Below are 14396 nucleotides of genomic sequence, written 5' to 3'. Positions count from 1 at the left end.
CTACACCCCAGACTACAGTACTACTACACCTCACACTACAGTACTACTACACCCCAGACTACAGTACTACTACACCTCACACTACAGACTACTACACCCCAGACTACAGTACTACTACACCCAGACTACAGTACTACTACACCCCAAACTACAGTACTACTACACCTCAGACTACAGTACTACTACACCCCCTAGACTACAGTACTACTACACCTCAGACTACAGTACTACTACACCCCCAGACTACAGTACTACTACACCCCCAGACTACAGTACTACTACACCTCAGACTACAGTACTACTACACCCCCAGACTACAGTACTACTACACCCCCAGACTACAGTACTACTACACCCCCAGACTACAGTACTACTACACCTCACACTACAGTACTACTACACCCCAAACCTACAGTACTACTACACCTGACACTACAGTACTACTACACCTCACCAGTACTACTACAGTACTACTACACCCCCAGACACTACAGTACTACTACACCCCCAGACTACAGTACTACTACACCCCCAGACTACACCCCCCCAGACTACAGTACTACTACACCCCCACACTACAGTACTACTACACCCCCAGACTACAGTACTACTACACCCCACTACAGTACTACTACACCCCCAGACTACAGTACTACTACACCCCACACCTACTACACCCCCAGACTACAGTACTACTACACCCCAGACTACAGTACTACTACACCCCAGACTACAGTACTACTACACCTACACCCCAGACTACAGTACTACTACACCACCCCAGACTACAGTCACACTACAGTACTACTACACCCCTAGACTAGACTACAGTACTACTACATCCCAGACTACAGTACTACTACACCTCACACTACAGTACTACTACACCCCCAGACTACAGTACTACTACACCCCCACACTACAGTACTACAACACCTGACACTACAGTACTACAACACCTGACACTACAGTACTACTACACCTGACACTACAGTACTGCTACACCTCAGACTACAGTACTACTACACCTCAGACTACAGTACTACTACACCTGACACTACAGTACTACTACACCCCCACTACAGTACTACTACTACACCTACACTACAGTACTACTACACCCCCACACTACAGTACTACTACACCTGACACTACAGTACTACTACACCCCCACACTACAGTACTACAACACCTACAGTACTACTACACCCCCACACTACAGTACTACTACACCTGACACTACAGTACTACTACACCCCCACACTACAGTACTACAACACCTGACACTACAGTACTACTACACCTGACACTACAGTACTACTACACCTGACACTACAGTACTACTACACCCCAGACTACAGTACTACTACACCTGACACTACAGTACTACTACACCTACAGTACTACTACACCTCACACTACAGTACTACTACACCTACAGTACTACTACACCTCAGACTACTACTACTACCCTGACACTACAGACTACAGTACTACTACACCTGACACTACAGTACTACTACACCCCAGACTACAGTACTACTACACCCCAGACTACAGTACTACTACACCTCAGACTACAGTACTACCACCCCAGACTACAGTACTACTACACCTCACACTACAGTACTACAGTACTACTACACCCCAGACTACAGTACTACTACACCTCACACTACAGTACTACTACACCCCCAGACTACAGTACTACTACACCCCCAGACTACAGTACTATACTGCTACTACACTCCAGACTCCCTTGATAAAGATTAGCAAAAAAGACTGTATTAAGTAAATAATACAAATATTGAGTTATTTTATGCAAACTTTTTGGGGAAATTATTTTATTATAATACTCAGAGAAAGAGATGTTCTGTTTTCAGTACTTCGCCACCCTCCCCTTTCGAGGATAACGTCACAGCCTTTTTCTAAAATGTTTTACGAGATTGGAGAACACATTGGGAGGCATCGTAGCCATTCCTCCATACAGAATCTTTCCAGATCCTCGATGTCCTTCGACATCAACAGGTTTTCAATGGGATTGAAGTCCGGAGACTAAGATGGCCTTTGCAAAATGTTAATTTCGAGGTCAATGAACCTTTTCTTTGCGGATTTTTGATGTGTGTTCGTGGTTATGGTTTTGCTGGAAGATCCACTTGCAGCCAAGTTTCAGCCTCCTGGCAGAGGCAACCAAGTTTCGGCCTAAAATGTCCTGGTACGTTGACTTTAACAAGGGCCACAGGACCAGTGGAAGCAAAATAGTCCAGTAACATCAAAGATCCACCACCATATTTTACAGTAAGGATGAGGTTATTTTCTAAATATGCATCCTACTTTCGACGCCAAACCCACCACTGGTGTGCTTGGCCACAGAGCTCTATTATAGTGTCATATAGTGTCATCTACTATTTTATCTGACCATGGCAATCCAAGAGCTCATGTTGTTTAGCAAACTCCAGGCATTTACAGTAGATTGCGAAAGTATTCACCCTCCTTGGCATTTTTTCTATTTTGTTGCATTTCAACCTGTAATTTTAAATTGATTTTTATTTGGCTCTCGTGTAATGAACATACACAAAATAGTCCAAATATTAGTGAAGTGAAATGAAAAAAATTACTTGTTTAAAAAAACTACAACAACAAAAAAAACGGAGAAGTGGTGTGTGCATTTGTATTCACCCCCTTTGCTATGAAGCACCGAAATAAGATCTGGTGCAACCAATTACCTTCAGAAGTCACATAATTAGTTAGATTGCACACAGGTGGACTTTATTTAAGTGTCACATGATCTCAGTATATGTTCTGAAAGACCACAGAGTCTGCAGGACCACTAAGCAACGGGGACCACCAAGCAAGCGGCACCATGAAGACCAAGGAGCTCTCCAAACAGGTCCGGAACAAAGTTGTGGAGAAGTACCGATCAGGGTTGGGTTAAGAATAAAATCATAAACTTTGAACATCCCACGGAGCACCATTAAATCATTATTAAAAAAATTGAAAGAATGTGTCACCACAACAAACCTGCCAAGAGAGGGCTGCCCACCAAAACTCACGGAACAGGCGAGGGCATTAAAACGTCTTGACGCACCCATCCCGTTAGCAGGATCATTTTCGTCAACATCCGCTGAATTGTAGAGCACCAAATTCAAATTAAATTACTAAAATATTAAATTTTCATGAAATCACAAGTGCAATATAGCAAAACACAGCTTAGCTTGTTGTTAATCCACCTGGCGTGTCAGATTTCAAAAAAGCTTTTTGGCGAAAGCATACCAAACATTTATGTAAAGACATCTCTCTCAGCAGATAAAACATTACAAACAGCTAGCAGTCAAGTAGATTGGTCACGAAAGTCAGAAAAACATTAATATGAATCGCTTACCTTTGATGATCTTCAGATGTTTGCACTCACGAGACTCCCAGTTACACAATAAATGTTCCTTTTGTTCCATAAAGATTATTTTATATCCAAAATACCTCCATTTGGTTTGCGTGTTATGTTCAGAAATCCACAGGCTCGAGCGGTCACGACATCGCGGACTAAAATTCCAAATAGTATCCATAGAGTTCGTAGAAACATGTCAAACGTTTTTTATAATCAATCCTCAGGTTGTTTTTACAATACATAATCAATAATATTTCAACCGGACTGTAGCTTCTTCAATAGGAAAGAGATAAATGTCTGCTCCAAGCTGTTGCGCATGCAAAACGCTGCTGGCACCCAGCCATCCAATGACGCTATGTGATCTTTCTCGCTCATTTTAAAAATAAAAGCCTGAAACTATTTCTAAAGACTGTTCACAACATGTGGAAGTCATAGGAAAATGAATCTGGTTGATTTCCTTTTAAATGGAGTGAAGGCAGGCAATGGAACAGAGAGCTTTCAGGAAAAACAGCACTTCCGGGTTGGATTTTCCTCAGGTTTTCGCCTGCAATATCAGTTCTGTTATACTCACAGACAATATTTTGACAGTTTAGGAAACGTTAGAGGGCTTTCTATCCTAATCTGAAAATTATATGCATATTCTAGATTCTGGGCCTGAGAAATAGGCAGTTTGATTTGGGTATGTTTTTCATCCAAACATCAAAATACTGCCCCCTACACTCAACGGTTTCAGAGAGGCAACAAAGAGACAAAAGATAACCCTGAGGGAGCAGCAAAGCTCCACAGCGGAGATTGGAGTATCTGTCCATAGGACCACTTTAAGCCGTACACTCCACAGAGCTGGGCTAACGGAAGAGTGGCCAGAAAAAAAGCAATTTTTAAAGAAAAAAATAAGAAAACACGTTTGTTCGCCAGTCGGCATGTGGGAGACTCCCCAAACATATGGAAGAAGGTACTCTGGTTAGATGAGACTAAAATTTAGCTTTTTGGCCATCAAGGAAAACACTATGTCTGGCGCAAACGCAACACCTCACATCACCCCGAGAACACCATCCCCACAGTGAAGCATGGTGGTGGCAGCATCATGCCGTGGGTATGTTTTTCATCGTCAGGGACTGGAAGACTGGTCAGAATTGAAGGAATGATGGATGGCGCTAAATACAGGGAAATAATTGAGGGAAACCTGTTTCAGTCTTCCAGAGATTTGAGACTGGGATGGAGGTTCACCTTCCAGCAGGTCAATGACCCTAAGCTCCTAAAGCAACACACAAGTGTTTTAAGGGGAAACATTTAAATGTCTTGGAATGGCCTAGTCAAAGCCCAGACATCAATCCAATTGAGAATCTGTGCTATGACTTAAAGATCGCTGTACACCAGCGGAATCCATCCAACTTGAAGGAGCTGTAGCAGTTGCCTTGAAAAATGGGCAAAAATCCCAGTGGCTAGATGTGCCAAGCTTATAGAGACATACCCCAAGAGACTTGCAGCTGTAATTGAAGCAAAAGTTGGTTCTACAAAGTATTGACTTTGGGAGGGTGAATGGTTATGCAAGTGTTTTTTTTATTTTATTATTTCTTGTTTGTTTCACAAGGAAAATCATTTGGATCTTCAAAGTGGTAGGCATGTTGTGTAAATCAATTTTAATTACAGGTTGTAAGGCAACAAAATAGGAAAAATGCCAAGGGGGGTAAAATCTTTCGCAATCCACCATATGTTGGAGAGGCTTCCATTAAAGAACACCCTGTGTGTTCTGCTAGACAGGTAACTCTTTATCCACAATATAGCAGAGGGTGTAACACATACATTTTTCCAGCAGCAGATTATGATCGATAATGTCCAAAGCCACATGGAAGTCTTAACAAAACAGCCCCCACAATAATTTTATTGTCTCAGTCTGATCTGATTTATTCTGACCAATGACTAGTCATCTTTTATTTGCATATGTATCCTCCTACTTTGAAGAGGGAAGCGGGGTTGGCTCAAGAGCCTAAACAATCCTATCCGCCAATCAGGGTTGTGTATGTAAATATAGAACCATTTGTAACAACACGCCCACACGATCAGACTGAGCATTTACACGGTAAGAGGCGGTCCAAGGGAATAAACACACAGTGATGATTTATAATAATATACATCTAGAAAGACTGCATGGGGGCTTTAAGCTGAGATACATATATATTTTTTTAAAGTAGAATTCGAGTACAATGTTCTTGGTTTTGATTTATTATAAGGGGTGCCAATAATTTTTCCCCATATCTTTTTTAGAAAGAAAAATGTTACTTGTTAATAAAAATCTATTTATTTGAGCAATATTATAATGTATATACTTTTTCATTTGTTTGAGCATACAATATATCTTCGTATTTGTATTATTTATTTTATACAGTTTTTTTTTCTCATCTTTATCAAGGGTGCCAATACTTTTGGACCTCACAGTATGTATTCTACAGGGTACCTCAAGTGTCAGAGAGTGTGGCTAGGGATGCTCTCCTGAAGTTTGTAGGCTCCAAGTGGTCCAAAAGCAGCAAGCCTGCCAGAAACCTGACCTTCAAGGAGTTACAACCTATCACAATGTATCGGGTAAGTCTGCAAACTAGCCCTTCATACTAGACCTCTCGTTAGTATTATCTCTTATGAAACCTCTAGTTGGTAGTATCTCTAATGAAACCTCTAGTTGGTAGTATCTCTAATGAAACCTCTAGTTGGTAGTATCTCTAATGAAACCTCTAGTTGGTAGTATCTCTTATGACACCTCTTGTTGGTAATATCTCTTATGAAACCTCTAGTTGATAGTATCTCTAATGAAAGCTCTTGTTGGCAGTATCTCTTATGAAAGCTCTTGTTGGCAGTATCTCTTATGAAAGCTCTTGTTGGCAGTATCTCTTATGAAAGCTCTTGTTGGCAGTATCTCTTATGAAAGCTCTTGTTGGCAGTATCTCTTATGAAACCTCTAGTTGGTAGTATCTCTTATGACACCTCTTGTTGGTAGTATCTCTTATGAAACCTCTAGTTGATAGTATCTCTAATGATACCTCTAGTTGATAGTATCTCTTATGAAACCTCTAGTTGGTAGTATCTCTTATGAAAGCTCTTGTTGGCAGTATCTCTTATGAAACCTCTAGTTGGTAGTATCTCTTATGAAACCTCTAGTTGGTAGTATCTCTAATGATACCTCTAGTTGGTAGTATCTCTTATGAAACCTCTAGTTGGTAGTATCTCTTATGAAAGCTCTTGTTGGCAGTATCTCTTATGAAAGCTCTTGTTGGCAGTATCTCTTATGAAACCTCTTGTTGGCAGTATCTCTTATGAAAGCTCTTGTTGGCAGTATCTCTTATGAAAGCTCTTGTTGGCAGTATCTCTTATGAAAGCTCTTGTTGGCAGTATCTCTAATGAAAGCTCTTGTTGGCAGTATCTCTAATGATACCTCTTGTTGGCAGTATCGTTTGGAGACATATACTGAGTCCAGATCCAGTGCCTGGGAGATGGAGCCATTTACTGGTAATTTCATACTGTCTCAGGACAGGTTTTTGTCTGTTTCAAATAACTAGACAAGGTGTTTTGTCCGAAACGGACATATTTGCTGTCAGTTACAAAATACACACATATCTGAGAAGTTCCAAGTTTGTAGCCATACAGCATGCGTATGGGCACAACAACGCATTTTAACGGAGTTGGCTTAACTAGAGCACACACACACAGATGTGCAACTCGGCGAGGTATCCCATGGCGTTTCTTCCTCCAATCTCTCAGGCCAGGTGGTAGACGGACCTCAGTACGGAATGAGCCCCCCTCCATGGGACGTCCTGGTGCAACAGCCACAGAGATACATCGATGTGATCCTGAAAGTGCGTGTCCCTCACTCCTCCTTTGTAAAGGTATGTCTACGTTATTACCTCCTGAAAGGAAAGAGTCTTGCGTCCTTCACGTCATCTCTGCTCTTCAGTAAATACATCATCTCTGCTCTTCAGTGAATACATCATCTCTGCTTTTCAGTAAATACATCATCTCTGCTTTTCAGTAAATACATCATCTCTGCTCTTCAGTATTGACATCAACTCTGCTTTTCAGTAAATACATCAACTCTGCTTTTCAGTAAATACATCAACTCTGCTTTTCAGTAAATACATCAACTCTGCTCTTCAGTAAATACATCATCTCTGCTCTTCAGTGAATACATCATCTCTGCTTTTCAGTAAATACATCAACTCTGCTCTTCAGTAAATACATCAACTCTGCTCTTCAGTATTGACATCAACTCTGCTTTTCAGTAAATACATCAACTCTGCTTTTCAGTAAATACATCAACTCTGCTCTTCAGTAAATACATCAACTCTGATCTTCACTATTGACATCAACTCTGCATTTTAGTAAATACATCAACTCTGATCTTCAGTATTGACATCAACTCTGCTTTTCAGTAAATACATCAACTCTGCTTTTCAGTAAATATATCAACTCTGCTTTTCAGTAAAATATATCAACTCTGCTTTTCAGTAAAATATATCAACTCTGCTTTTCAGTAAATACATCAACTCTGCTCTTCAGTATTGACATCAACTCTGCTTTTCAGTATTGACATCAACTCTGCTTTTTAGTATTGACATCAACTCTGCTCTTCAGTAAATATATCAACTCTGCTTTTCAGTATTGACATCAACTCTGCTTTTCAGTATTGACATCAACTCTGCTTTTTAGTATTGACATCAACTCTGCTCTTCAGTAAATACATCAACTCTGCTCTTCAGTATTGACATCAACTCTGCTTTTTAGTATTGACATCAACTCTGCTCTTCAGTAAATATATCAACTCTGCTTTTCAGTAAATACATCAACTCTGCTTTTTAGTATTGACATCAACTCTGCTCTTCAGTAAATATATCAACTCTGCTCTTCAGTAAATACATCAACTCTGCTTTTTAGTAATGACATCAACTCTGCATTTTAGTATTGACATCAACTCTGCTCTTCAGTATTGACATCAACTCTGCTTTTTAGTATTGACATCAACTCTGCTCTTCAGTAAATATATCAACTCTGCTTTTCAGTAAATACATCAACTCTGCTTTTTAGTAATGACATCAACTCTGCATTTTAGTAATGACATCAACTCTGCTCTTCAGTAAATATATCAACTCTGCTTTTCAGTAAATACATCAACTCTGCATTTTAGTATTGACATCAACTCTGCTCTTCACTATTGACATCAACTCTGCTTTTTAGTAATGACATCAACTCTGCTTTTTAGTAATGACATCAACTCTGCATTTTAGTATTGACATCAACTCTGCTCTTCACTATTGACATCAACTCTGCTTTTTAGTAATGACATCAACTCTGCTCTTCAGTAAATACATCAACTCTGCTTTTTAGTAATGACATCAACTCTGCATTTTAGTATTGACATCAACTCTGCTTTTCAGTAATTTATTCATTTTTCCAAGTCCAAAATTCTGTTGTAAAGGGTGTGTGTGTGTGTGTGTGTGTGTGTGTGTGTGTGTGTGTGTGTGTGTGTGTGTGTGTGTGTGTGTGTGTGTGTGTGTGTGTGTGTGTGTGTGTGTGTGTGTGTGTGTGTGTGTGTGTGTGTGTGTGTGTGTGTGTGTGTGTGTGTGTGCGTGTTCCGCTCCTCACCTCTGCTGTGGTTGTTTCAGACGTGTCACCGGTGCCATGGCTGTGGTAGGACGCGCTGCACACACTGTGCAGGGAGGGGAAATGTAAGTAGCAACTCCTCCCTCCTTATTTACATCCCCTCTCTCTCGCTTCTCTTTAGACATTTTAGTCTAGGAGGCCCAGGATTTGTTTTCCTGAGCAACGCGACCTGACCAGCAAGTTATAGGGGTGGTTTTCCGTACATAAATTAAAGCCTATCCCGACTTAAAAAGCCTTCTCAATGCAGATTCTCTCTATGTCCGAGAATCACCCCGTATGTTATAACTACCAGGGTGCAGAGTTGTTTTTTGGGTCCGGACATGTTGCCAGGGAAACCTCTTGGCCCTGTTTCAGAGGTATTAATAGACTGTCCCCGGTTTCAGAGGCGGTGTCCGTTCTGCCACGGACATGGTCGCAGGACAACAGGACATGGACGTAACAACAGGGCCGGAAACAACAGATGTTCCAGCTGCCAAGGAAGGGGGAGGAAGAGGTGCAGGACACCTACATTTACTGTATATTTTACATTGAGCAGAAGCTCTCATCCAGAGCGACTTACAGTTAGTGCATTCATCTTAAGATAGCTAGGTGAAAACAGCCACATATCACATTCATATTAAGTACATTTCTCTTCAATAGACTGGCTCTATGTAGTCCGTGCTAGTTCCACCATTGCCATGCCAGGACAAGAGAAGAGTTTCCTCATTACTATGCTATACTCACAATCTCTCTGTTCATGATATCAAAAACTAGTTAAGATAATGTCTTAAGATAAGGTCTACCGCAACGAAGCATTTTCCTGGAATTTTAATGTAATTTTATTTCATGTTAAGTAAAAGGGGAGGCAGGGTAGCCTAGTGGTTGGACCGTTGGACGAGTAACCGGAAGGTTGCAAGTTCAAACCCCCGAGCTGACAAGGTACAAATCTGTCGTTCTGCCCCTGAACAGGCAGTTAACCCACTGTTCCCAGGCCGTCATTGAAAATAAGAGTTTGTTCTTAACTGACTTGCCTGGTTAAATAAAGGTAAAAAAAGGACAGCACCAGTATATGAGCTCCAAATTGTGTTGATTTAATGATTGATTATATCCACTTGAGTTTCGATGATTAAAACTCTCCTTTGTTCCAGTTTTCTCCTCTAGATGTACTTTCTGTTGATTGGTTGGCTAATTGATTTATTAATGTCTCTCCTTCAGGTGTATGTTCTACCATGGATGTAATTTATTAATTTGTTGATTGATTGATTGGCTAATTGATTGATTGATGTCTCTCCTTCAGGTGTATGTTCTACCATGGACGTCATTTATTAATTTGTTGATTGATTGATTGGCTAATTGATTGATGTCTCTCCTCCAGATGCACGTTCTGCCATGGACGTCATTTGTTGATTGATTGATTGGCTAATTGATTGATTGATGTCTCTCCTCCAGATGCACGTTCTGCCATGGACGTCATTTGTTGATTGATTGATTGGCTAATTGATTGATTGATTGGCTGATGATGTCTCTTGATGTCTCTCCTCCAGATGCACGTTCTGCCATGGACACGGACACAAGACCTGCCCCACCTGTCAGGGCACCAGAAACCTGATGCACTTCATTCAGCTCACCATCACATGGTACTGGGCCCGGTTTCCCCCATGGAACCTAAGCCTACAAGTGTTTTTAACAGTGTGTCGGTCCTTAAACGGACCGAAGATGTCACAGTGTGTCGGTCCTTTAAACGGCCCGAAGATGTCACAATGTGTCGGTCTTTTAACAGACCGAAGATGTCACAATGTGTCGGTCCTTTAACAGACCCGAAGATGTCACAATGTGTCGGTCCTTTAACAGACCCGAAGATGTCACAATGTGTCTGTCGGTCCTTTAAACGGCCCGAAGATGTCACAATGTGTCTGTCGGTCCTTTAAACGGCCCGAAGATGTCACAATGTGTCGGTCTTTTAACAGACCGAAGATGTCACAATGTGTCGGTCCTTTAAACGGCCCGAAGATGTCACAATGTGTCGGCCCTTTAACAGACCCGAAGATGTCACAATGTGTTGGTCCTTTAAATGGCCCGAAGATGTCACAATGTGTCGGTCCTTTAACAGACCCGAAGATGTCACAATGTGTTGGTCCTTTAAATGGCCCGAAGATGTCACAATGTGTCGGTCCTTTAACAGACCCGAAGATGTCACAATGTGTCGGTCCTTTAAACGGCCCGAAGATGTCACAATGTGTCTGTCGGTCCTTTAAATGGCCCGAAGATGTCACAATGTGTCGGTCCTTTAAATGGCCCGAAGATGTCACAATGTGTCGGTCCTTTCAACGGCCCGAAGATGTCACAATGTGTCGGTCCTTAAACGGCCCGAAGATGTCACAATGTGTCGGTCCTTTCAACGGCCCGAAGATGTCACAATGTGTCTGTCCTTAAACGGCCCGAAGATGTCACAATGTGTCGGTCCTTTAAATGGCCCGAAGATGTCACAATGTGTCGGTCCTTTAAATGGCCCGAAGATGTCACAATGTGTCGGCCCTTTAACAGACCGAAGATGTCACAATGAGTCGGTCCTTTAAACGGCCCGAAGATGTCACAATGTGTCGGTCCTTTAAATGGCCCGAAGATGTCACAATGTGTCGGTCCTTTAAATGGCCCGAAGATGTCACAATGTGTCGGTCCTTTAAATGGCCCGAAGATGTCACAATGTGTCTGTCGGTCCTTTAAATGGCCCGAAGATGTCACAATGAGTCGGTCCTTTAAACGGCCCGAAGATGTCACAATGTGTCGGTCCTTTAAATGGCCCGAAGATGTCACAATGTGTCGGTCCTTTAAATGGCCCGAAGATGTCACAATGTGTCGGTCCTTTAAACGGCCCGAAGATGTCACAATGTGTCGGTCCTTTAAATGTCCCGAAGATGTCACAATGTGTCGGTCCTTTAAATGGCCCGAAGATGTCACAATGTGTCTGTCGGTCCTTTAAACGGCCCGAAGATGTCACAATGAGTCGGTCCTTTAAATGGCCCGAAGATGTCACAATGAGTCGGTCCTTTCAACGGCCCGAAGATGTCACAATGTGTCGGTCCTTTAAATGGCCCGAAGATGTCACAATGTGTCGGTCCTTTAAACGGCCCGAAGATGTCACAATGTGTCGGTCCTTTAAATGTCCCGAAGATGTCACAATGTGTCGGTCCTTTAAATGGCCCGAAGATGTCACAATGTGTCTGTCGGTCCTTTAAACGGCCCGAAGATGTCACAATGAGTCGGTCCTTTAAACGGCCCGAAGATGTCACAATGTGTCGGTCCTTTAAACGGCCCAAAGATGTCACAATGTGTCGGTCCTTAAACGGCCCGAAGATGTCACAATGTGTCTGTCTTTTAACAGACCGAAGATGTCACAATGTGTCGGTCCTTTAAACGGCCCGAAGATGTCACAATGTGTCGGTCCTTTAAATGGCCCGAAGATGTCACAATGTGTCGGTCCTTTAAATGGCCCGAAGATGTCACAATGTGTCGGTCCTTTAAATGGCCCGAAGATGTCACAATGTGTCGGTCCTTTAAATGGCCCGAAGATGTCACAATGTGTCGGTCCTTTAAATGGCCCGAAGATGTCACAATGTGTCGGTCTTTTAACAGACCTGTTACGATAAACTAGGAGTGGTGGGTGGAATCAGGCGCAGAGAGCAGGGTTCAGTCGTTTGTCAATTTATTTCACCGGCGCAACAAAACTGGTCATGCCAACACACAGGGCGTGTACAAGTTCTCAGTCCAAAACAACAGGACAAAATAGTCCGGAGAATAAAGACACAAACAAAAATAACACCATCCAAACAGAGTAACAAGAAACAAGCCCGCACAAATACCCAGCAGGCCTAGTGCCCTTAAATAGCCTACAAACAAACCCTAACACAAAACAGGTGTACCCAATTACCCAATAATCAAAACAAACGGAAAGGGAATCGATGGCAGCTAATAGGCCGGCGACGACGACCGCCGAGCACCGCCTGAACAGGAAGAGGCACCATCTTCAGCGAGGTTCGTGACAAGACCGAAGATGTCACAATGTGTCGGTCCTTTAACAGACCCGAAGATGTCACAATGTGTCGGTCCTTTAACAGACCCGAAGATGTCACAATGTGTCGGTCCTTTAACAGACCCGAAGATGTCACAATGTGTCGGTCCTTTAACAGACCCGAAGATGTCACACTGTGTCGGCTGCCCGTGTACGCCATCTTGCCCCATCATGCATACATTTATTTTGTCCCCGCACACCAAACGCGATCGCGACAGGCAGGTTAAAATATCAAAGCAAACTCTTAACCAATTACATTCATTTGGGGACAGGTTGAAAAACATTAAACTGTTATGGCAATTTAGCGAGCTAGCTTACACTTGCTAGCTAATTTGTCCTATTTAACTAGCGTTCTGTTGCTAGCTAATTTGTCCTGGAACATAAACATTGAGTTGTTATTTAACCTGAGATGCACAAGGTCCTCTACTCCGACAATTAATCCACACATAAAACGGTCAACTGAATCGATTCTAGTCATCTCTGCTCCTTCCAGGCCTTTTCTTCTCTGGGCTTTATATTGCGATTGTCAACTTTCATAAATTAGGTGCCTTACCTCCACCGACCTCATTCGTCTTTCTATCACCCACATGGGTATAGGGCGGCAGGGTAGCCTAGTGGTTAGAGCGTTGGACTAGTATCCGAATGGTTGCAAGTTCAAATCCCGAGCTGACAGTGTTCCTTGGAATTTGTTCTTAACTGACTTGCCTAGTAAAATAAATAACCAATGAGGAGATGGCACGTAGGCACCTGTTTCTATGAACCAATGAGGAGATGGGAGAGGTAAGACTTGCAGCGCGATCTGCGTCACAAATAGAACTGACTTCTATTTTAGCCCTTGGCAACGCAGACGCTCGTTGCCGCGCAGTGTGGGTGAAATAATAGAATAATATTGATTGGTGACACACTATTACCCCAGCTGATACACACCTGACTCCAGTAATCAACTAGTCATGGTCTCCAGTTTAGGATACAATTAGTTTAGTTATGACAGACTTGTCAATAAGTCGCTTTAGGCAAGTCCAAGACTAGACTCGCTTTCTGTGTACAGAACAGAAGAGTCATTTTACAAGCTGAACAAACAGTTCATGTTATTGTCCTGCTGAACTGAACTGAAGAGTCATATTACAAACTGAACAAACAGTTCATGTTATTGTCCTGCTGAACTGAAGAGGAGAGTCATAATAAAAGCTGAACAAACAGTTCATGTTATTGTCCTACTGAACTGAACTGAAGAGTCATATTACAAGCTGAACAAACAGTTCATGTTATTGTCTTGCTGAACTGAACTGAACTGAAGAGTCATAATAAAAGCTGAAC

At 42.1% G+C, this 14396-nt stretch overlaps 1 protein-coding gene across 1 annotated transcript in view; it reads left to right on the top strand.

Moving 5' to 3' along the window:
- ssuh2.1 (ssu-2 homolog, tandem duplicate 1) overlaps positions 1-14396 on the top strand; it is a 41658-nt gene that overhangs the window by 24036 nt on the left and 3226 nt on the right. Inside the window, exons 5-10 of the mRNA XM_064967044.1 lie at positions 5836-5965; positions 6823-6883; positions 7136-7260; positions 9034-9096; positions 9415-9524; positions 10555-10647. Coding sequence (XP_064823116.1) covers positions 5836-5965; positions 6823-6883; positions 7136-7260; positions 9034-9096; positions 9415-9524; positions 10555-10647 — 582 coding nt within the window. The remainder of the gene's footprint in view (positions 1-5835; positions 5966-6822; positions 6884-7135; positions 7261-9033; positions 9097-9414; positions 9525-10554; positions 10648-14396) is intronic.

This window comes from Oncorhynchus masou, chromosome 5, assembly GCF_036934945.1.
Source record: "Oncorhynchus masou masou isolate Uvic2021 chromosome 5, UVic_Omas_1.1, whole genome shotgun sequence".
Lineage (NCBI taxonomy): Eukaryota > Metazoa > Chordata > Actinopteri > Salmoniformes > Salmonidae > Oncorhynchus > Oncorhynchus masou.
The sequence above is the reverse complement of the archived record's forward strand: the minus strand, read 5'-3'. Positions and strand labels throughout refer to the sequence as shown.